General features: G+C 45.0%; 1 protein-coding gene across 2 annotated transcripts in view; it reads left to right on the forward strand.

Annotated features, from left to right (window-relative positions):
• Positions 1-4,740: 4,740 nt before the first annotated feature.
• The window catches only part of cttnbp2 (cortactin binding protein 2), a 49,266-nt gene continuing 28,299 nt past the window's right edge, over positions 4,741-25,707 (forward strand). For both annotated transcript variants that reach the window (XM_079743342.1, XM_079743343.1), the window contains exons 1-2: positions 4,741-4,888; positions 9,307-9,414. In XM_079743342.1, the coding sequence (XP_079599468.1) occupies positions 4,808-4,888; positions 9,307-9,414 (189 nt within the window). In that variant the 5' untranslated portion in view covers positions 4,741-4,807. The remainder of the gene's footprint in view (positions 4,889-9,306; positions 9,415-25,707) is intronic.

Below are 25,707 nucleotides of genomic sequence, written 5' to 3' on the forward strand. Positions count from 1 at the left end.
AGTAGGCATATTACTCAATCATTAAACGTTGTTCTTTTTATTACTATCGTTATGTTTTGATTTGTTTACTCCTTATAGTCTATTTTTGTTCTATTCGTAGTTGTATCGTTGCCTTTCCCCTAGAGGGCACCCGTGTATTAGAAAATCCAAGTAGAATGTCACGCTTAACAACAATAAATATTACAATGCAATATCACTCTTTCTCTCTCTCGACCCATCTACCTATCCGTCCTTCTGTGTGTGTGTGTGTGTGTGTTCTCTGGCTGTGGACTCCTTGTGCGCCCAGACTCAATACAAGCACTCCATTGTGACTTGATCTAGTTTCCAGAAAGACACCAAACTGGAGCAAACCGAAGGATGTGCTCCCGAGACGTTCCCTTTTTGTTCCATATATCTCTCTGTCTGTCCCTGTTGATCGTTTACAGTCACCTTAAGGAAACCAGCAAACACATTGGCAGGACAATGCCATGCACTGTGACCTAGAAGAGAGAATCCATTACAATACAACTGTGTATTCACATTGGATCAGCTGAGTGAGTGTGGGAAGCTGTGGTGTCCGACTCAGGAACGCCTCATCCAGTGTAACTACAGCTGTAAACACAGCCATCTCTTCTCTCTACGTATCGTTCCCGCCGAGGCAGCCAAGCCTCTCTGACAGTGGCATGATGTCGAGAAACTTCCTGTCATCCGATTCCCATCTTGCAACCTGGGGACTGAAGTACCGGCCTGAACTGTTAGCCGTCATCCCTGGGACGTGTCGACACTTCAGAGGTGACATCTTCTTCACACAGAACAAATGGAGATGTCTCAGACTACTCACCAGTTTGTGGGACATTTGCTATCGATATTCTTTTTTTTTTTTTTCCTTATCATTGTACCGTCAGCAACAGACAAAGATGCCATTGTGGAAAGTAAAGTCTGCATGTTCTCCTAGATATTCTATTGTATTCCATTCTTTGTGTTTTTTATTGATATTTACATTTGTACCTAGTAAGGAACCCATGTGCCCTTTGAAATGATATCATGTTCATTCTTTACGTTTCATGTTACTATCTTTACATATGAACCTTGTATATATTCCTGGACCACTGAGCCTCCAGTGGTCGTAGTGATGGCCAGTGCTCCGGTACTGGGTTCTAGCGTTGTCATTTTGCTCACTTCTCTATCCAATGTACCGGTGGTGTAGTGACCCACTCAAGTGTTACTAGTACGGGTCGTACTATAGCTCCTGACAGAATGTCCTGGAAAGAGAAAACAGCTCCGCAGTACGGCGCAGTCATCGACTTCCTGGATGACTCATGTTGTGAAAGCGGAGGTTGGAGATGCAGCTTCCGAACGAGAGCCCTGTTCTCCTCCCTCTCTCTGGTGCTGTGCACGAGGGTCATAGAGACTCAAGGTGCTCCTGGCCGGCAACGACAGGGAGGAGGGGAGTTACACAGGGGAGAAGTTAATGAGTGGTAAAACACAAGCACACACACACACACACACACACACACACTTATGGTATGCACGCATGCATATACACATATACACACACACATATACACACACACACACACACACACACACTTATGGTATGCACACATGCATATACACATATAAACATATACACACACACACACATACATGCATATGCACTCATATACGCCTCCATACACACACAAGAAAAATAAAATGCAGGCATGCACAGTACATAGAGCAACGCTTGTGGAGACATCCTTTAGATTTAGAACACAAACCCATGGATGCTTCTCAGCAGCAGCTGTTGGAGGCAGGAGGTCTGTCATTGGTCCAATGGGGGCTGCACTTCTACATTATAATGAAGAGTGATAGTATAGCTACCCTGCATGCTACCTGTACATTGTTAATTAACACTGTCAGACTTTAGCTTTAGCTGAATCAACATAGACAGACAGATGGATAACTAGTCAGACATACAGACAGACAAACAGATAAACAGATACATAGACAGATATAGATATATATAGATAAATAGATGGATAAATAGATAGACAGATAGATAGATACATAGAGCGATAGCTAGCTATATCTAAGCCCTTGGGGCTTATCCGACTGTGATGTGTGCCAGTTTCAGACTCTCTCCCTCTCTCCCTTCCAGAGTTGCTGTCTATCCGGTCCTGAGGCATTCTTTTTCTTGAAGCTGGCTCCAGAATCGGAGATCCGCCACCCGGGTGTATCTTTGTAATGATCTCTCTCTCCCTCTCTTCTTGAACGAGTCCACTTCACCGGCCACAACACTGGACCCAGTGATGCTGGGCTTAGACCCTTCTCTGACAGGAAGAGAAACGCTGCCCCTCACCCCACCTACCCCTCCCCCTAACCCTCCTCCCCCTCCTCCTCCTCCCCCTCCTCCCCCTACTCCTCCTCCTCCTCCTCCTCCTCCTCCCCCTCCTCCCCCTACTCCTCCTCCTCCTCCTCCTCCTCCCCCTACTCCTCCTCCTCCTCCCCCTCCTCCCCCTACTCCTCCTCCTCCTCCTCCTCCTCCTCCTCCTCCTCCGTTTTCTCCACAACCCAAAGAAAATGCCGAAGTCAATGGGAGCCAATGGGAGTCAATGGGAGTCAATGGGAGCCAATGGGAGCCAATGGGAGTCAATGGGAGCCAATGGGAGTCAATGGGAGCCGAAGGATTGATTGCATGTAGGATCCTGGATGAACAAACCTGGCTCCCCCTGCCATCGGTTATCCATGTCTGGGACCGGTTTAACTGCAGTCCTCTTTATAGCCGGCCAATAGTACCATCATTGTGTGCTGTTGGCTACCATATCTTGAACTGGCCATGAACCCAGTTTTTACATTAGCAGCCATGCCACAGCAGCGGTTGCTGAAACATCAGTACAATGGGGTTGCACTGATGTTTCAGCACCAGGAAATTAAAATTCTGCAGATCAGCTGGCAGGAATCCCCCTGAGAAGGACTGACTTGTGACAGTTTGATTTAGTCACCAGTTGAAAAAACAAGATGTTAACTGATTTACATCCGCTTAATAAGATGGCTCAGCTGTTAGGCAGTTGAGGATAGATCATGTGAGCCTCCAGGCTTTAAGCATTCACATGCGGTGTGATGCATCATACTGCTACCAAGTGGCCTAATGTCATTTCACCGGCTGATTACAAGATCCTGGCTGGCCAGGACCTCTTTGTGAAGTCTTTGGCCTCTCTCTTTGAGTGATCAGTCCAATTACACCAGACATGATTAGCTGGGTTTGGTAGATGCACTGTCTTTCATTTGGATGAGTGGGCCAGAACAGTGGTACTGCTTCTCAGCAGGTTTTGTGTAGACACTCATGGTCTATAACCATGGCGGTCATTAGCCCCGCCGCTGTCGTTTATATGGAGCCTGTTTTGCTGAGCACCAACGAAGCAATCAAAGCAATTTCCAGATATGTACAGATTACTAGGTGTATTTATGAACCACCAGACTAGTTTTAAAATGTATTAAGCTCTTGCATTATCACACCGTTACATGGATACATGCACTGAAGCCCTGCTCAGTTAGATCATGTAGCTTTCTGGACCAGTGGTCACTGGATAAATGGACACCACTCCTTCCCAGTGAAACCATAGTCTTCTCATGTCACAAGGGGTGAGACACTTTCCTTGACAAAATGTAGGGCTCATTTTCTTTAGAGTAGTTACTACTTCGTAGAAAATCTCCACCAAAGGTCATTTGAAAATCGAAAAAGACATTTATAAAACGATGTCTGATGCGGGCACTTTATAATTATTGGAATGAGTCAGCCTGTATGACAGCACAGGGGGCTGCAGGGGAACAAGTCTGAATCTCTAACCGACTATCTCTGGGCCTATCTGTTTAAATTCGAAAGCATCTCTAATGTGAGGTTGTGTTAGGACAGGCCTATGTGTGTAGTAGATCCTTTTCCATCAAAATGAAGAATTGCTGACTGTCTTCTCCATAAACATGTGTTGTTCTGAAAGTGGTAACATGATAATAAGCTAACCACCGTTCCAAACCCCAGACCGGGTTGAATGTGTTGCAATCGTATATGGAAACATGGCTTTGCTGTCATCGTCAACAGTGGATTATGTCCTAGCAATGGTTAACCCAAATAGCAACTAAATATATCCATTGCCCTGGTATCCACTAATCCTAAATGACATACACCATGGCGGAGAGAGAGCTTGGTTCTCTGTAGTACTCCACTTAACAAATGAAGCAAATAGAAGGCTATCTTAGTTGTTATTTGTCATCACAATGGACAATTTCCTTCTGGGAATGATTTAAAGTTTATCTTATTTTAGAACCCCTCCTTGTAGACTACAGACATATAGGCCTGTTCATACATGATGATGTCCGCTTGTAAATGCCACGATAAATAGGCTCGTTTTCAGGGGGATTGTTAAAAGGTGGGCTGAGTAACAGACAGAAATAGGATGGAGCTATGGGCCTGGCAGCTCGTCTCGACAAATGCCGGTGTCACTCAGTTGCTGTACACCTCCTTTCGGTTAGGGAGAGAGCACTGGTGTGTGTGTGTGTGTGTGTGTGTGTGTGTGTGTGTGGGGGGGGGGGGGGGGGGGGGGGGGGGGGGGTGCGCGCCTCTGGATACGCCTCTGGATACGCCTCGGACCCCGCCTACTCACCAACAACATCCCTTAGCCAGAACAACCTGTGAGGCCCGCTCTACTGGCTTACATGTAGTCTACAACCAGCTCGTTTTTTTGTAATGGGCGACCCGCTCTCAGCAGCGCAATAGTTAACCATCACCGAATGCGCGGTTCTATGTTGCGTGTGTGCTGCCCTCACTCAAGCAGACCGCGACAGTACGAAGATGGCGTCGGAGGGAGCAAGCGGGGAGCAACCTCCTTCAATACAAACGCTGGCGACCACGGCGATGGGAAGTGTGGACGCGGTGAGACATTTTCGTGTGTGTGTGTGTTTGTGTGTGTGTATGCGTGAGATAGAGAGTAAGATAAAATAAAATACAATCGCTTGTCAGGGCTGTAGGTCACCCCGATGTAGAGATACTCCTGGAAAACAGGAGCTAGTAGCGCGCATCTGTTTCCCAGAAGCGCGTCGGCTTGCGAGGCGACGAGCAGCCGCCGACCTAATCCTGGAGGAACAATGTGTGGCGATATGGAAATGTCGGAAACAGAGGTTTACAACCAGCCGACATGACATGCGGTGCTTCTGTTACCCGGTGGTTGTTTTAGGGGTCCTATTGTTAAATCCGTGCTCTGATATCTCTCCGATCGGATGTGTTCTTGTGCTGTTTGAGTCGGCGAACCGCCGGAGCGTAGCCTGTATCAACGGAGCGTTAGCCCGTTCTTTATCATCACGGGACCCGCAGGATGGCCGTCGTCGGACGGTCTGCTTATTATAATCATATAACGTGTATATATTTACTTTGGTTTCGATGTCCATCTGCTTCATAGACAGACATAGGGAGACTAATCCATCACCAAAGATGGTGATGGATTGAGTATGTTTTCCTTACAATATCAAATTAAATACTATTGGCCCCATAACTATTATTTGGCTTCAGAATAGTCTGCAATATGGACTGGTTGTTTATGTCCCGTATTTTGCAATGCCCCTTTTTATGGGTCCTGTATAACGATACATGTTACCATTATAACGTCTCCGTTTTCTATGCCCAGTAGAGGTATAGATCACAATCGAATCCAGCAAACGCGGACTATGTGAACACTAATCGGGATTGAGATTGGACTGTTCACACACAGTTAGTTATGATCTCCACCGCTAGACATTTTTGCAGGTTGCAACATATGTGCCAGGAGGACGCCAGCTTGCCACCCCTCTGGGCAAATTAATCAATCTGTTGCCCCGCCGCCGGGAGTGGGGTGTAGGGGGTTTGAACCGGCCAAATCCTTCCATGTCCATTGCAATGGGCCTAGTTTAATTATCCGTGCAAAACTGGCAACATCCTGCTAGCCTCTAAACCATAGTGAACCGCACTGTGTCTTGATTCCCGTCATGTAGCCTACTATTAACATTAATATGGTCAAGTTTCCAAATCTAGAAAAGTAGAGCAGGCATCATATGGTGTTCAGGCGAGGTGTGCTTAGCTGAAAAGACCAGGGTAACATTTAGTTCCAGAGATGGTTTTAGGTGGGCCACGATAGATTGAGAGATTCAAGGGACAGCCTATGGAAAGGATGTGTGTGTGTGTGTGTGTGTGTGTGTGTGTGTGTTTGGGTGTTTGTGTTGGGAGGCAATATTGATTGATGAGTGAAGGGGGGGGGGGAGTAGGGACAGGCAGAGCCAGTGTATGGTTGGATGAGGGTAGTGTGAGCTGTAGGGTAAGAGGAGGGGGTGGTCTGTTCACCGGACACCTTTCTAAATTGGTCTTAATTTCAGTGACTCAGCGGGCATTGCGGGGTGTACTGTGACAGCTCAGTGTCCCACTGAGCAGCCCGGTGCTCTATCCCTGCCAGGCAGAGCTTGTGTTTAGCGATTAGCTTTAACGCTAACAGGTGCTGTGCAGCCACCAAGCTACAAGCTACGTGTTGGCCTTCTGCTCTTCCTATCACCAGCCATGCCTTGCCAAAGGCTGCTTAATGAAGCTCTTTGCAGCACCTCCTATTGATTCCTAGGGGAACATGTGTGAGCCGAGAGGAGGGCGCTCTCGTCTAAATAACTGGATGACCTCTCAACTAAGTCCTCAAGAGGGGTCAAGGGGCTAAAGGTCAATTAAATGCCCGCTGCGTAGTTCCCCCTGGCCCTCCTTCACAGACCAGCCAGAGTGGGATTTACACAGTGGGGACATCATTTGGTTTAAGTATGATTCCTTATTATATTGAAAAGATAATTTGCAATCTGACAAGTCATTGAGTGGAATATTATTATTTAATTTCAATCTGTTAATTTGGGTCTGAAAAATAGCATCACTTGAATGTAAATCAGCCTTTATTAGCAGAAATTTATGCAACTCTCTTTATCATGACCTCCTAGTAAATACAGTCAAAACACTTTTGTCCTGGAGGTCGGTTGGAGGATTGCAGGCGGTGTCCTGGCCCTTGTGATTTAATTTGGGCTTGTGGGACAGAAGCCTGCCAAGTGGTGTTTATAGGGGTAATAGATCCCATGATAGGAGAATAGACACTAGCCTTTTCCGACCTTTTTCTATGCCAGCTTTGTAACTTCATCGCTTTGCCATATTTTGATTGTCTGTTTATCTGTGTCTGGTTTGGCTTGTGTCATTATCACTCATTGGCACCATGTTCACATGACCGGACGGAAGGGATTGGGTACTGAGAAGCTAGATTCTCCACTGTGATTCTCTGAAAGGCCTATACGGTGAAAGGGTTGTTGGGAACAGGCTGTGAAAATCGATTGGTCGGCCTTGAGCCTATGAATCTGTCCTTGGAAACCGCTTCTCAGATATGATGTCAGAGTTCTACCTCTAATGATATTGGACTGTAAAATAAGCATTCTTAACTCACATTTTTACTTGAAAAATCTTCATGGGGGTAGCTTGATTTATCCTCAGTCATTTTTACATGTGACACTATTCAATTTCAAACTATTCATACAAAAACATCACAAAACCACAATTAATGTTCATGAAGTCTTTCTCCAGCCAGGGAGCCCATCTCCCAGGACTGTAATCACCCCTCTCCCCTTGTCTCCATGGATCACTCTCAACAAGACACATTGGGCTCATGGTTGATCCAGTGAGGTCCTTAAAGATGGACGTCTTTCAGGATGGATCAGCCTATGGGTTCATAAATCAGACGTCCATCCCTACAGATTACGATCATCTGCAGGAGTTGAAGGTTTACATATTTATTTTGGGAACCTGTGACCGAGAGAGAGAGATTTTCCCTTTTGTTGGATTGCTGCTTTGCGTTGATCTAGGCTTTACAGAACAATCTATCCGATGACAGGCGTCCTAGATATTACACAGGAAGAATAAGGATGGCTGTGTCCAAGTTATTGCTGCAGATGGTGTTGAGGAATGGCCCCAAGAAACAAATGTGTCACCAAGCTCCACTGTGAACTATTAGTGTGGGGTTCTGGGACATGCTGTGAACCTCCAAGTCCTCCTCCCACTCCCATTTCACTTTTTTCAACAGACCATGTAAGAATTTCACCGTATTCCTCGTCTCTATGCGTTAAACGAACACAATGGCGTTTACTGTTTATGAACACGACATTCCGACACTGGCTCTCGGAATGCCGACCAACTAGCTTCAGTCGCAATGTCTGGGAATGTGACAGAAAGGATGCAAGATGGAACCCTGAAAACGAGCTGCACCCCTGATGTTTTTGTTTAGCAATATAGATCCTAATTTGTAAATCGGATGGTGTTGATGGAAGTTGGGCTTTCCTGCAATTTACAATGCATACTAGAGAGAGAGGTGGCGTTCTTTTTTCTCCCATGTTTTTACAAGTAGATGCAAAAAAACGTTTACTTTACAGAAGGCGCTGTGGAAAGTGGTTTGGTCAATCCCAATTACTCATCTGCACTGGCTTGCCCTGCAGCTTCTGCTAGCCGAAACGGAGCATAATGACCTGGCTAAATGTGAACTAATTGGAGAAAATAAGCCTCAAGGTAGAATGATACCCGTTGCTGCATGGTTTTTGATTGTTGGACTTAATGGGACCAATTTGAAACTGAGGAGTGTTTACACACATTTACCCACGTCAAAAGTAAATCTGCATATATAGCCATCTAGTGTTCATCTCGACTCTGCACTCTGCATAGAAACCAATGCACAGCCACTATTGAATGTTGTACGTCCTAGCACTTGTACATTGCACTTATTCAAGGTACTTAATTGTGTAGCATCTACAGTAGCTGCTATCGTTGCTTTACACAGGGAATGGGTTAGCCTAGCGATTGTAATACTTGCACTTGGTGCTATGAACATCTTTACTGTACCGACAGCGATATATTGTTTCACTTCTTATGACAAATGTACTTATTGTAACAAATGCACTTATTGTAAGTCGTAGGCATAATTTTGTGACAATTTTAAAAGCTTGGTGGAGATTTGCTTTTCTTGATGTTTTTTTTTAAATACTCAACTACAACAAGATCCATTTTGCTATAGCAATGCTGAGATGTAAAAGGACACTGAGATTCAGACTTGACATGGTGGTAAATCACATGTTTTTAGATTTAGTAACTGAACTGTTATATCCCATGCTTTTGAAGACCATCTTTACGACTGCTGTTGACCTTTTCCGTTTACCTCAATGCCACAATGTAAACCGCCATTTTGTTTACAATGATGTATTTACCAACCCATTTACCGTCATGTTATCTCCGGCTATAACCCTGTGTGTCTTGTGTTCTTTCAGAAATGTGAGTTCAACATGGACAGTCTGAGCAAACCAGAGCTCCTCACTTTGCTGAGCATCATGGAGGGAGAGCTGGAAGCGCGCGACCTCGTCATTGAGACCCTGAGAGTGAGTCACGACATCTCTCTCTCTCTCTCTCTCTCTCTCTCTCTCTCTCTCTCTCTCTCTCTCTCTCTCTCTCTCTCTCTCTCTCTCTCTCTCTCTCTCTCTCTCTCTCTCTCTCTCTCTCTCTCTCTCTCTCTCTCTCTCTCTCTCGTTGTATCTTTTCTCTCTCTCGCTCTTGCTCTCTCTCGTTGTATCTCTCTCTCTCTCTCTCGTTCCATCTCGCCCTGTAGCTGTCACGCACTCACCTAGCAGTCTCACAAATACAGCAAACAGTGTCACAGTGTTCCCAGCTAATTCTTGCCAACTCATCCATGGATGTGTACCCCATAGTGCTGGCTATACGGAGCAGAAAGCCTTTGTGCGCGTGTGAAAGGTAGACCGGCCGCTAAGAATGTAGTGTGTACCAGAAAAAGGGATCTTGACCTGGTTTTAAATGAAGTGTAGCATGGTGACGGGGAACAGATGGGGGTTTTGTCCAAACGGAGAATGGTTCTAAGAGGTGGATGTGAGGACAACACTCGGTGCCTGGACCCTGAGCTTCCCCTCAGATAAGGAGCCTCTCGGATTACCTTTGTTAAATCACAGCTGGATGACAGAGTGACAAGCCGTTGAGAAAATAGCCGGCCTCCGTAGTGGCTTTAAGGTCCTGTGGTGGAAATCCACCTTCTGTTGCCTGTATCAATATTTACTACTACTGTACTATAGCACTTTTGCACATGGTTGCCATTATGTTCTCCATGTAACTAATTAAACAAACCATGGCAAACAGACAAAGCTGTGGTTGAATGGTGTGACGTAGCAGTCAACGAGACGCTGGAATAGTATTGTTTGAGGTGCGCCCATCTTCACTCGGCTTATTTGCTTCCCTTCCCAACTCTAACCCATACAAACTGGGGTTACGAGGTTCAAAATGTAAGCGCTTCAGTCCATCCCATGCCTCTCTTACTCTTTTCCTTCTGGCTAACTTCCTTCGGATGTTGCTTGTCCTCCACAGAGGCAAGGATGAGGTGCTATTTCTGAACACGCTGTTATACAATCTCTCTGTCTCTCGCCCTCTCTCTCTCTCTCTGTCTCTCTCGGGCAAAGCTGTTTTCAGGTCATGATTAACATCGTATTTTGCCACTGCTCCCATTTCGATGCTGCCCTTCTAAACCTTCGTTTATGCCATCTCCCAGGCTGTTCTTCGGTGACGTCATCGGGCCGGGAACAGGTGTCATTTTGGTGCACCACAAGGCCTTCCTTTGGATTAATAATTCAACTTGTTAAACCGGGCGGCCTGTGGTGAAATTAGCAATCCCCTTTCCGCGAGGGCAATGTTTGTCCTTGTCCCGGCCACTACTCTCTCACTCTCTCTGTTCGATGCCTGGCCAAGTTTCTACTCGTCTCTTATCCGCTTCTTCCCTGTCTCAGTCAATTTCCTCTCTGATGGATCCACTCACTGTCGCACTCCCTCTCTCTTGTGGCCGTCCTATCTGCCGTCGACTCCTTGCAAAACATGCAATGGCCCTTTGTTTTTATCCGACATAAGGCTCAACGGACTGTATTTTCAGACATTTATGTGATTTAAAAAAAAAGAAAAGAATAATAAGTGCAAAGACGGATGATATAGGGAGGAAAACCGAGAAAGAAAATGCCACCGAAAACCAGATGGAGAGAGTGCAAGGTGATAATCTTTTGGACAAAGAATGGCACACGAGAAAGGATTAACCCAGACAATCTTTCTTTTTCAAAAAATCTCTGAAAAAAGAGACTTCACGTGGACACCAGCTGCATGCATAATCAATGTCCTCTATAAACCCAGCATCGAGGCCTAGTGCCACTCCTATTATACCCTGTTTGTACCGAATCCTGGGTGAAGGATGATAACTTGCCTATAGAACTTCAATGGGACTGCATATAAAGGCGTGGAAACCACGCTTGCATAACTTCTCTAGCAATACGGCAGTGGGACTCCCTCACCTGAAATGTTTTGTCAGCTAATGGTTGTGGGCCAATTTAAGAATTTGAGTTTAATGGCCAAATAAAAAGCACACATGCACGTATTCACATTATTAGTGTTTGGCCTATTGACCTGCGAATCCCCTTACCAGGGCAGGGGAGGGCTCTACCTATTAACGGGTACATATTAGTTAAAGCAGTAGTGAAGGAAACGTAAATCAATTGTAACTCATTTTGAAGGCAAGGCCTGATCCTCGCTAAAACCAGCGCCAGGCTTAATCCTGGTGCCGTTTCACTGCTCCCACAATGGCTTCGCCAAGCCTCAGCTTCTCCTGGCGTGTCATGATTGTGTGAGGCCTGTGGGGCATTAATAAGAGGCTTTGGTATCGGCGTTGATTAATTAGCGTTGGGGCTAAAGCTGGCTAAGCTACCGTATCGGTTTTCACAGAACGGCAGGTTGTAGAAACACAACAGATCACGTCGTCGGCTGTATTGCGATCCGAGCCGTACACTACTCTTTGTCACTTAGGTTCAGTATCTTGCTCTGAAATGGCTTCTTAACTCTGGCCTGTTGTTCAATAACCCTGGGCGACAATCACTGTTTTGTCAGCCATCACTACATATTTAGTAGTGCAAATACCCATTGAAACCTGGCCAATTACCTTATTTATTCTCAGCTCAGTAGTTAATCTGTTGGTGGCCTAAGGAGAACATGTGTGCAGTCAATGTTCTGGTCCGGACCAATCTACCGCATTGGAAGAGCAAAGGTCACGTGATCCTCTGACGAGTCCTGTTATTGGCTGTTCCAGGGGTGGATTCCTATACCCTGATATATACACACACGCACACGCACACGCACACACGGCCAGAGCCAAGAGCGTTTCTCCTGCACCATGTTACAGTAGCCAGCTATTTAAGGCATGCACTGTTGCTGGGCCTCCCCATCACTCTGACCGTGCACTTACTCACTCACTCCCTCGCCCTCACTTTTCCTCTCTCGCTCACTTTCATTCCCTAGTCCCGGTTTTCTTTCTGGTTCAGGCTCTCTCTCATTCTCCCTTCAAGTCTTGCTCGCTCTCGCTTGCCCTTATTCTTGCTTGTTTCTCCCACGCTTACTGTATTGATATTTTAAATAATATTAATAATACATTATATCCGTGAGTCTTTATTCACACACAGTCTTTTTAAAAGTGGATTCACAAACACAAAAGAATGTGGAGGACTTGACTCAAGCCCTTGGCCGGTACGATAATGCTGTACATTTTATTGTGTAATATTTGGTCATGGATTGATTGAGCCCAAAAAGATATATGATGCATAGAGAGAATTTTATGATGCATAGAGGAACAGACATTTACACTTGAAATGGCATCCATTCATCTTTTATAGCTACGTATACCTTAGAGTGAGGTTGCTCCTCTTGCTTTCTCTCTATCTCCGTCTTGATATCTCCCCCTCTCTCTCTCTCTTTCTCTGTACCTTTTTTATAATGTCTGTGTCTCTTGGCATCTCCGTATCCCAGTCTGAGGCTCCAGCCTAGTCTTTCAGCACCACGGTTTATCAGAAAAGCCTAAAGGTGGGGTTTTACTTTGGTCAGTAATAATGGATGCACTCTCCCAGAGCAGACACAGGAGCACAGAGCTACCCTGATGCTAAGAGCCCCTGCTGACGCCTTCCTCAATTACATTCACCCCCTGATCCATCCAGACTTCCTGGCAACACTGAGACCCCTGCACTCTGACATGGCGATCAACAGGGAAAAACCGTCTGGGCTGAAGATCACACTTTTGTTTACTCCTTAGTTGGAAGTAATGCAAAAAAAAACCTAAACATACAAGCCTATGTACAAGTCTGCCTTGTATACTCCTGGATTATGCTCCTATGGAAAAATTGCTTTGTATGAGCTCAAGTCAATCAAACTCCACTGAATCCAACCGATGTGCATTGGTGGCCTGCTGAATAGGGCGTTATGTAGGTCTGCACTTCTACTGTTTGGTTTGAAGAGCAGTGGGCGTGGCAGAAGTAATCAGCATGCAGAGGACTTTGAAGTCTTTGAGAATATCATAATGGCTCTCTCTGTCTCTCTAGTCGTTTTTTTATGGTAAAATGGCAGCATTGTTTTTTCTTCTTCTTTGCACACACACACACACACACACACACACACACACACACACACACACACACACACACACACACAGAGAGCTCTGATCCGTCAACTGCATAGCAACCAGACCCCCCTCCCTCCCCTTACCCCGGTCTCGCATAGCAACGGAGTGCTCCCTATCAAGGCTCCCATCTCAAGTTTCACTACCACCCACCGGCAGGCTGCTCTAGAACGGTAAAAAGAGCCCTCTACCCCCCCTCCTCACCCCCCTCCAAGCACACACACCCTCACCAACAACCCCCCATGCCCTTCCTCTTCGTGCGGGGCCAAGTTGTGTTTGTGTCTCTTTAAAGGGTTGTCTTGTAGGGTTGTCAGTCAAATGGAAGGATGGGGTCAGCTTTTTATTTTTTATTGGAGGATGCACTGGAAGTGTGTGTGTGTGTGTGTGTGTGTGTGTGTGTGTGTGTGTGTGTGTGTGTGTGTGTGTGTGTGTGTGTGTGTGTGTGTGTGTTGTAGCATCCTCACTTGGAAGCATGGATGCTTGAGATGAGCTTAGCAAGTAGGTCACAGCAGGCTCTCTGTCCTCCGTCTCCCCGCTCTCCTGTCCCTCTCTCCCTCTCTTCAAATCCTCCCTTCCTTCATTCTGCTCCTTATGATTCTCAGCGTCTCTGTATGTCTTTGGTACTTTTTCTATGTACAAGTGAATTTATGGTTTTGTTTTTGTGCATTTTCACCCTGTGTCACTTGAAATAAATCACCTTTTTTATTCAGTGAGCTAAAATGGTATCATCTTGAAATAATATTGGATGGAAAGAAAGAAATCACATTTCTCTCAATGAAGGTTTTAAAGAAAAATAATACAATATTACTTTGTTCATTATGAAGATCTTTCAACTCTTTTCTTCCTCTTTCTAACTCTGTTGGGATCCGGCCAAATGAGGGCCACGCAAGATAAACAAGACGAAAGATCAAATGCCCACAAAGTCAACGGCGAAGGCTAAGCCGTAGTTCTGCGTACCGAGATCCGCAGTAATGGCACCCAAACGCCGCTTAGCCAGATAGAAGGAAAACAGTCATGATAGCACAAGTATAACATACAATTTATACATACAATTACTGTGTTTTTGTGTCTGGGAATCATCGCAATGCACACAGAATATGGCTAGGGTTCTCAACAGCTTAATACAATAGTTAGTTGCTATAATTATATTATTAAAGGTTAACGTCATTGTTGCCATTATGATTTATATCCTACCTTATCCCCTGCTAAACAGTGTAAGCCTTTCCCTTTGTTAACCCTCAAACTGGTGCCGTCGGTCGCGTGAATCGAACGATTCAGCCCTTACGCACGATTCAGCCCTCACGCACGATTCAGCCCTCACGCACGATTCAGCCCTCATGCACGATTCAGCCGTCACGCACGATTCAGCCCTCACGCACGATTCAGCCCTCACGCACGATTCAGCCCTCACGCACGATTCAGCCCTCACGCACGATTCAGCTCTCTCACACGGATGGGTCACACTTCTCTCTTGATATCGCTGCTGCTTAGTTTGGCATGATCTTTATTGCTTCTTCAAAGTAATGTGGACGCTCGCACACTGTGTCCACTTTAAGATGATTTATTTTGCTTTCGATCAGGACACTGAATTTCCTTTTTATGTCAAGTTTGTCTATGACCTAATTCACTCAATTGTCTTCGGAAGATTTTCTAATCAATTGAAAAGCTCTAAACCAAACTAACCAAACTAAAGCCCTTCCCCCCGCTGTTTTCAAGGCTCTCTTACTCTCTGCATCTGTCCGTCCTTTCTCTCTTTTGTCTCCATCTGTCTGTCCTGCTTTCGGTCAATCTGGCTTCTGGAAAATCAGCTGACTGTCTAAAACACAGCCAGGCTTCCAGATCAATAACCCTGACTTGACCATTGGTGTGTGTGGTTATGTGTGTACGTGTGTACATTTGACTTTGTGTTACTGAATGTCTGGGTGCCTCTGAATAGCATTTCTACTTATAGTTCGAGTCTGAGTGTGCACATGCATCCAGTTAGGACCTGCCCATCTTCTTCCACCAGCCAGTTAATGTCCAGTTGCAGTAGGGATTGCTGACCGTATCGCCCACATAACTTCGTTGTTGGCAGTATTTTCGTTGTAGGGCAGGAAGCGCATTGATGTTGATAAAACTCTGTGGGACTGTGACATGTTGACGGGATTAGCTGGTTGAATCAGAACACCTCCAGGGCTAACTGCAGGTTAGAGGGCAGATGCAGCAGTCAAGAAAAGCTGCAGTAGTTCGGGGGAGTCTTTGTTGTACGGTGAATTAATGAGGTTCAGTTGGGATATCATCAAATGTCATAAACTTACTTCACGAGTCATTGCACGGCTTGCACATTAGGGAAAACCTTTGTTTAACACTCCCGCGGCCTTTCAGAGGTGAAATATCTACAGACTCAGAAAGTCACTCCATAATTCCCTCTAATCAGTAAAGGTGGATGCGCTTTAACTTATTGTTAAATGGACCTGCCATTTTCCACCTCCTTAATAATTAGTATAAAGTTGTAGATTGAAAGCGGTCCGTTACATAGACTACTGCAATGCAACCATCATAACATGGTTATGATGTGAAAGACAAAATATTGATGCCGTTTGTCTTTCACAGTCACACCCAGTGGGGAGGTGAACATGGTTTAGGAGTGGAAGTGAGACTGCATGCCAGAGGACTGGAAGCGTGAGATCATGGGAAGAGGAGATTCATGCCACTGTAAATGTCAAGGAACCGCCTGGAACTGTCGCACAGAGGAAGGGCTGCCAAACACCCAGATGCACACATTCCTCCACTAATCCTATGACGCTCTGCTTAGCGGCGCAGTCATGGGGCAGAGGCAGGCTGTGTTCGGGTTTTGACGTGCGTTTCTATTGTTGGACCTGCATGATGCTGCATGATGTCCGTGGCAGGCACTTAATGCCATTTAATATAATATCAATCTGCGTCTTTTCCCCCCGCTGTCAAAGGCTTCATTTCAAACAAAGCCATTCATTGTTCTAGTGTTCCAGCTAGTAATGTGAATTGTGAACAATTAATTCCCTCTTGCTCATAAAATCCAAATCGTGAATGACCCCGCTGTCGTCTTTCCTGCAGTGCAAAAGCTAAAGAGGAAATGTCAAGGGATCATTGATAGTTCCGTTGGACGTCACATACTGTATGTCACGATATGTGATGGTCAAGCCAGCCAGAAAGCTTTTAACGGCTCTGCAGAGATGTACAGACAACAGATGCAGACCGCCCCTAGCAACAGTCACAGAGAAAGACGTATGGTCTGTTGAACTTGGACAGGAGATGAAAAGGCAATGCGGTGCTACAATGAAATGAAGTAGAACAATGTTTGAAGTGCTGATTAGTTCCCACAGCAGTGCTGGACTTCGTGTTCTGGAGACCAACCCATGGATGTACTGTGGCCTCCCCTATGTTACCATGTGGTTGGTCTCATTCTACAGGACTTAAGGTCATTTAAATAGTCTGACTTTGAACCAGGATGAGCCAAAGCTATCTTCTGGTGCTCTTCATGTAGCTTGACTGCGTTAGTGTTCAACATGGTAACCTGAAACAAATCTTCTTCCCCACTTATCCCTGGAAGAAACTCACTCAAGACAAGGAACCCCAGGATGATGTAGAGGCTATTCTTAAAACGCTTGTGTTGATATTATTGATACGCGAGCAAACCCCTGGGATCACATTTAAACTTCCAGGTGTTCGGCTGCAATCTGAGCAGCCGGGCATACTTCTATCTGCCTTCTCCAGACAGGAAGTCAAGACAAAGATGCTCCCTGTTCTGCCCTCTCGGTTGCATGAATCAGACGCTGTTCTATGTGCAGCGAACAGAAATGGCTCAGCTAAAATAAGGGTATTTCAAGTTTTTTTTTACCCAAACGCGTGTGTGTGTGCGTGTGCGCTTGCATAGGGAGCAGCCTGGCCAACCATGCCCCTGGGGTATCGGTTGCTTGTCAGGGCCATGTCCGGTTCTGAAAAACCCCGGCCAGGAGCTCGAGTGTCTCGGTGGTGAGCCCGTAGCAAGAAGCTCTTGGTTTCAGAAACCCATTGACCCTTCACTAGGGGTCCTGCTTTGTGGAGCTTCTTGGATCTCATACACATGAAAAGACAGACTCTTGTCCTGGTCCTCTTTTAAAGAAAGACACAGCTTAGCCTTAGGCCTGAATTGGATCAGCTCTTTAAGAAACGTCAGTAAGAGTTCAGTAATTAAGCCAGTAGGTGTCCGGTCCCAATAGCACCATCATTGTTTTGGAAACAAACAGTTGTAATAGGGGCTTATTTTAGCTGACTTTTCTTTTTACAAATTGGAATACATGCAGTTTCAACTGCCGACATGATGCATTAAACTTCATTGAATACAAATTAGCTTTGTTAGTAGAAAAGACATCGTCCAATATATTAGCTGGTTCAGATCGCTGGAGACTAATATCAGAATCTATAAACACACAGAATTGAATGAGTTGCTTTAATGATCCCTATGGGCAGATTGTCCTACAGTACAGTTACATCCTTTAGGTTTAATCAGTATTTTTTTCCAATGTTCTTCTAAAACTCTCTCTTCTCTAGTGTTACTGGATCCCTTTCAGGCACTTCTTAATTCAGTCTTTCCACAGCGTGGTCTTTCATTCACTTGGGTGTGCTTTTTAAATGGAGCAAGGCGTAATCACAGCATTATGGTGTGGTTCTCTCATACGAAGGCCTGTTATTTACACCAAAGGCAGAGTGGGTGGGAGGCAGGGGGACAAAGGAGCAGAACTACAATCACAACGTGACGTGGAATGTACAGCTAAAGAACCCTGTGAATTCTGTTCAAGGGTGCGTTGCCAACATAACGCATAAGTTTGTGTTTATAGCTATTTATAGTCCGGTGCAGGGTTTTATACATTTGTCATGTGTAAGTTAGGAAGGGTTGGGATTTTTTTTTTGATCATTTGGTTTTCAGTAGACCAAACTTAAGTTATATATATTTTATACATATATATTTGTATTTATTTATGTATGTCTATATGTATATATATATATACACATACATAATACATAAATACTACCAAGGCCAGGTATTCATATATATATATATGAATACCTAGCCTAGGTAATATTTGATTTTATGTGGCTTATTGTGAGCTCCGGACGGTTATCAAACTCTCTTCAGGGTTGCCGATGGTAACGGCGATGTAGGTTGCATCGGCCTGTGTGTGTCTGTGGCATAAAGATGGAGAGCATCTCACCAAATGTTCCGACAAGAGCTCTGTGACATTTACACCCACACAGCCCAACCCGCTTTAGCAGTGGGCGGAAGGATACACTGAACTGAAGTCCATGTGATGGAGTTATTCTACCGCACCATCGTTTGGTATCCATCCCCTCTTCTCCCCCCACCCCTCCCCCCCGGGTGCATCTCTGAACAGAACTACTGTACTGTACTTAACAGCAGCACTGCTACTGCCGGTAACAGTGCTGCTAGTACTGGGGTATGGGTTCCCGGCAGGCTGGGAGCCACATGAGACACATTCCCTGCTTGGTTAATATTGGGTGTATTACCGGCAGGAGGGCTTCTGACTCTTGTTACACATTTCTACAAGGGGTGCTCTTTATTTCTACGTGCGTTTATCTGGACTATAGAGGGCTGCAAGAGATGAACTCCTGAATACAAGCCTGATGACGGGAACGTGTGTGTGTGTGTGTGTGTGTGTGTGTGTGTGTGTGTGTTGGGAGTTTATTTCACCAATTACAGCATGAAAACCGTGTGATTATTTTGGCATGCATCTATGATAATGTGTTTGCTCTTAATATGTGCTTGCAGAGTTTATTTCCGGCTTAGTTAAATGATCCTGATAGAAAAATGCTGACACAATGGATATACAAGCACATCGCTCCACCACGACAAACGTGCACTCGCACTCACCCACACAGAGTGGGTGTGTGTGTGTTATGTAACATGTGTATCTATATAATTTATGCACACACACACACGCACAATGTAATGGGTTTCACCCACACACAAATGGTAAACTAGTTTACAATCCAACCATGCTCCATAAACATGACTCCATAAGACACGCACACACGCACGCACACACACACTAGCCCTATCAGATGGGGGCAAGTTTAGTGTTGTGGCCCCAGGGGCGAGTGTGGTGTATTCAGGCGGGGGCTCTGCCTCAGTGTCCTGTGGCATTAAGACCAAAATAGAACCAAGAAGCTGACTCCACTGGCCCGGAACAGCCCCTCCGCTCTACCCAGGGGGGTTCTGTCTGTGTGTGTGTGTGTGTGTGTGTGTTTGAGAAACTTACAATTGTTGAATGAACTGTTGACGGCTAATGTCACTGGTTGATATTGTGGTCTGCATGTGTCTTGTTATATCAGAGTGTTTAAGGGAATTATATTTTGTGTGTGTGTTTACCTTCCAAGTGCAGTTAAAATGAAATGCGACTCTCTCCTCATTGAGTAATTCTTGTCAGGGGTTGGCCTTGTTTTCATACAGAAGCCGTGAAGCCCCCCCTAGAGATTGTGTATTGTTTGGACATGTGGTATCGGGGGCTTCATCAAACTTTCATTTCAAACCGTCAGCTTGAACTCATTAAACATGAGGAGAGCTGCAAGCACAAGGCATTCTGGGTAAAAATACCTCTCCTCAGCCACTCAAAGCCTTCCAGTTTCCAGTCTGCACAGTAACATGCAAATGTTCACTGAACGTAAATAGTGCATATGAGGCCACCTGTCACATGCTGCCTAGAACAAGCTAGTGATGAATGGACAACATAGGGTCATGGGTGTCAGACTTCACACCACTACTGTTAAAAGTGTTGAACCTCTGGTTTAAATGTGCATTATAACCTGAGATCCAACTGCCACTCTCCAATATGCCTGCAAGTAGCCTGGATGTCACACAGCGTGTGTTGCACACATAGAACGGGTCAAGTGTATCTCTTGCTCGTTAATTGCTTACTGAGTGCAGGAAAACAACTTTCTCAGTGGCTTCTGACATTCACGATTAATTTGCCTGGTTTGGTGATGTCATTTCTGGACCAGGAGTTAGCATTAGAGACAACATTGCAGCTTCCCTTCTCTCTCCTACTTTGTCGCTGGTAAGATTCCTATCTATATCATAGCATCGATATTATACGTTTAACCAACAAGCCAGTTTAAGTAAAAGATTCACTTTACAAAATGTAGATACCTTTTTAATTTCAGTACAATGTATTTGAAATAATATGGAAGATGTCCCTTTTTGGTTTAATAATCAAACGCATCGCAGAAAGTAATTGCACTTTCTCAACCTCATTTGAGCCAATCAGAAATGGCAATTACCATTTACCATGCTTCACCAGGGACGGCGCTGTTCCTGCAGTTTCAATATAAGCGTTCTGTTCCTAGTAAAACCATAAAATACCCTGGCTGCCTGGTACACATGCTTTTCCCCCTTATTTACATTGTAAAACCTCAGTTAACCTGATCATTGTCCAGCACATTGGATCTGCCATGCTAGCCCAGAGTGTTATACCACAATTGCAGTTGAGGCTGACTTGGATTACACTGGCAGTGGTAGCATGTTATGTAAAGATGTAGGGCCTGCTGGCTAATGTCATTTATTGTAATGTCAACGCTTTGCTTTCTGCTGATACAGCTGGCCCCCTGGTTGGCTATGCTTCACCCCCAGCATTAAACCACTCTTAGTTAAGAGATTCAAATAAACACAACTGTTGGCCAAACGTCCCACCATTTGGCTCTTCCCTGCCTTTGTGAATAGCCAACATTGAGGTATATAGTCATTTTCAATGATGCTCTGATTACACGGTTGACTTGACTCGAGAGGTTGAGAGAATTACTAATACTACTAATAGTTGTGGTTCAGTGTGTTTTCCCAGAGTTCTTGACCCGACAGTAGAGGGCTATGCATTACCTCAAAGAGTGATTATTCAGCTAAACAGATTATTACTACCCTACTAATTTCTACCTTCAGCTAATCGAGCAAACTCATCTATTCCAGCTGATGGGAACAAACTTGCTTGTTATAAAGTCATGCTGGTATTATATTGTAAGACAGTCTAATAATACTACAGCATACCTCAAGCATACTGAGGTCTTTCCATGACTACGAGTGGCCACTGCATTCTGTTGTCTGTGGGACCCTGATGGTCATACCGTAGGTCAAAGAATTACCATAGAAAATTTAACTGTAGAATTATATTGGCTTTAACCTGTTTATTCAAAGAGGTGTGAGACAAGCAGCAAATCTCTGTATAAACCGTGCGAGACGTCCTTTTTGGTCCACGCCGTAGTTCACACATGGCAGCTATAAAAGGAGGTTTGCCTTGAGGCTAAACGTTGTCATAGTCATGGTCATTATTCACTTTGGGTTTACTGTTGTCCGTTCCGGTCCAGAACTCCTTCCATCCATCCGTCTTCTGGCTCTCTCTAGTCCCCCTCGCTCTGGCTTTCTGGCTCTGGCTCTCTCGCTCATTGTTCTTTCTCCCTGCTGTGTCTGGGTCGTCAGTTTTTTTGCTTTTTAAGGCTCTCTCCGTGTCTCTGTCTCCCCTCTCTTTCGCTGGCTTGATGCCTTCGATTTGAACCTATCGTTTCAGACTTGTTCAGATCATTCAAGCCGCTACTCCATTCCTCCTCTCCGCCTCCACTGACTGTGATGCTCTCTCCCTCCATGGCCTTTATTCAATCAGATCCTGATGTATTTATTGATCCCTCCCGCAGTGTGAAGTCCTTCGGATTCTACAAAGGGCTGCATGCCTCTGTCCTTCCCTCGCTCTCTCTCTTTCCCAGTCATTATCTGGGATTTCTTGGGTCGTCAATACGGGAACACCTATTCATGTTATTTATGTGAAAACATGTGCGTGTGTGATTTGTAACCTGGCCATACACCATACGCATGTATGCTGAAGGTTAACAGTTGTTCATACAATAACAGCATGTGAGAAATGGTGATCCATGAAAGATTTGATAGTTGTTACTAGTGGAACCGGAATTATACTAATTGCAATCAAACCAATGGAATAATTGAATCTGGTGATCAGAGGGGGCGGCTTTGTAAAAATACTCCACACAGAGTTAGTTCTGCATAGGATTTTAAACGGCAACCTCACCCCCTTTGTTTACTTGTCAGGGAATTATTTAGTTGTGGTTGGACAACATGGAATCATGCTATAGATCCTAACAAAGCTGCTTGTCTTTGGCAAAGGTTATTCACAATATAGTTAATAGCGGAACTGCATAGCTTTGGCCAGGCTTACTCACAATATAGCTTTAGCTAAATGAAGTCAGGCAAACAATTAGTGGATGGACTGTGGATCTTCTAAGAGTTACTGGTCTACAGTTTGATGGCCATCTCATATTGATCCCTGGTTTCTGTCTTGAGTATTTTGCTGAAGGAGGATTTGCTGTATTGACATGTTAGTTGTTGCGCTGGGTCTTGGCCTTGCACCATTCTCTTTAACTCTCAGTGCTGCAGCCATGACACTGTACCACGTATTTCGTCATCTGCACAATACCTTCCGTCCGTCCCATAGTCCATTTGGGATGGGAGGATGCCTGAGATCCACAGTGGGTTTCAGCCCCCTCGGCGTCCAAGACATCCTGTTTGTTAACGCTTCTTTCTCTTCATGGTTGGTTATTTTCACGACTTAATGATGGCTTAAACCACCTACCCTGCTGCATGACTACAGTATGCCATCAAAGGGCAGACCTTTTTGGATACACGCAGACCTAATGAAGGTCAAACGTAAACTGTTAGCTGCAGACATTCGATCTTAAGCTGCCACTTCCCGACCTTGCACATGGAATATCTGTTGCGTCCCTCTGTGGAAATCATCTGTTTCCCCCGAGCACATTCAGTCCTGTGAATAGCGGTCCAAACACATCCCGGAGAAAAGCAACGGGACCAAGAAAATCGTTTGGAATCCGCTAAAGCTCCCTTCCCAAAGAAAGCGTGGCCCAGACACCAATGCGGTGTGACTGCCTGAACGCCTGCGGTATTTAGCGAGACACCTTCAGCGGCTGGGCATTAACTTCTTAATTCCGTAACCCTGAGTGCATGATGCCGAGCGGGCTCACATTACGGCATCATGGTGATCCGCTTCCTGTGTGGATGGCTCCCGAGGAGTGGTTTCAAGGGATCAGGCTGAAAAGTCTCTCTGTTCTCCTTATCTCGTTCCTCCTCTTCTCTTGAGTTGTGAAACTAGTCTGTGCTGCTGGATGTTGGTCCGGTACCAAGGGGGTGGAACACGATATCATATCTGGGAATGTCCCTTATAGTCTCTCTATCTCTCACTGCCAGCAGAAGACTTGTACCAAGTCGAGTTGATACTGTTCTTCTGCGGCCTGGAAGGAAAGTAGGCTGGGAACATGGTATTATTAACATGCCGTATTCCTCTTGTTACTCCATTGGTAATCCTCCTGTCCATCATAAGGATGTTAAAATGATATCATATCATTATGCACTTCAGAGGATTTCCTTAATAGTAGGGAGCAATATTAACTATACAGCAGGAGAGGACAGTCTTAGGGGCGGGCCTGGAGGGGGTGTAGGTTAACATATGATTTCCTGGTCATCATCACAGTCGCGGCAACCATTGGGATAATCCCCTCGCCAGGATTGAGCCTGACGACTGCACTATAGAAGAGGGCTGAAGCATTGAGGTCAGAAGATTTTGGCTTAGGGTTTAGTGTGTTACGTGTTGTCACAATATTGCACATTATGAAGAGTGCTTGGGTTTGGCATTCAACTTCCTGTTTTAAAAGTTACCATTTGGGGCAGAAGGGGTTAACTAATAGACCACCATTTAATGATACATAATCATATTAATATGAGCTCTCCCTTCGTCCTGGTCTGCTGATTTAGTTATTGAGGCTCACTAAGCAATTGGACTCTGATTTAATATTCCTGCAGAAATGAATAGAGTGTGAAGATGCTTATCACGTTAGTGATTCTTTAGCCTACACAGCTTGGAAGGATCGACAGTGTGGCCGTTTTTCTATTCCTCTCTCTGTCACTGCTTTTGGCAACGGTCCCTGTATTCATGATATTTTTTTACTTTTTTGTTCAGAAAGATTATTTTACTCATTGAAATAATTTTGTTGCTTTTAATCATGAGGAATCTATACTTAATCCATACTTGTATACTTCCCATACCATATAGAAAAAAGGTGGTCTTGCATGTTGGTCTATTCTATTGCTAGTGCTGGCGATCAACAGAGGAATCAATATCATTTGGGTCAATGGAATCCATAAGGTTGCTCGGGTAGATTCTGTGTTTTTTCAATTGACGATGGAGTGACCTGTGATGGCTGGCATCCCCTGACCTGCCCACCGAGGAATATTGACAGTAATCAGGGAACACTGGTACATATGGGAGCGATGACGGATCAATGGCACGTTGATTACTTTAACAAGGGCTATTGCACTCAAATTACTCTTTTTGATTAGCAAAGCATTCTGCCATTTAAATTGTTACATATTTTAAAGTGTGTAAGTGAATCAGAAAAAAGCTAACTTAAAGGACCTAATAGCTTGAACTGTATGAGATCGAAAATGTATATCAAACTTGATGTTACATATTTTATTTTAATGCTAAATATATATAACGACCTCTCCATTGGCCAAGCAGCCAACATTTTGCACGAGAGGTAGAAGGAAACCTCACTAGGGATCGCTAGCCGTAAGCATTAGCCATGGAGGTAGGATTGAGAAGATCCAAGCTTGCTGTTCTGTGTAAATATTTATCGAAGGAGATAGCACAAGGTGAGGAGAGAGCTGAACAAGGCGGGCTCACGTGTTGGCACCAACGCCTTCCAGAGTAGTCCCAGAACGTCAGGACGCTTTCCAACATCCCTCTGATGCAAGCCTTCTGCTCCCGGGCTGCCCCACTGCATCATGGGAGCTGGAGTGCTGGCCAAACCTCCTCAATTAGCTTTGTTGTAAACATTTTTGCCGGAACCAGTAGTCATTTGTAGCCTAGCTCGGTCAGACCACAAGGTAGCCTAGGTTTCAACTGCTACAGTTCTTTGTGCTGTCACCGTGTGTGTGTGTGTGTCTTCCGTCCCTGGCTCTGTCTCTTTCATTTTCCTGGTCTCTCGGCCTGTGGTACATGTTTATCATTAACTCACAGTCTGCCACTAGAGTAATGAGGTTAACGTTGAGCCATAGTGGTAATGAAACCGAGGCGTGTGCATACATATGCTAATGGCTTTAGTTTAGTTT

Source organism: Pollachius pollachius (assembly GCF_949987615.1).
Source record: "Pollachius pollachius genome assembly, chromosome: 9".
Classification (NCBI taxonomy): domain Eukaryota; kingdom Metazoa; phylum Chordata; class Actinopteri; order Gadiformes; family Gadidae; genus Pollachius; species Pollachius pollachius.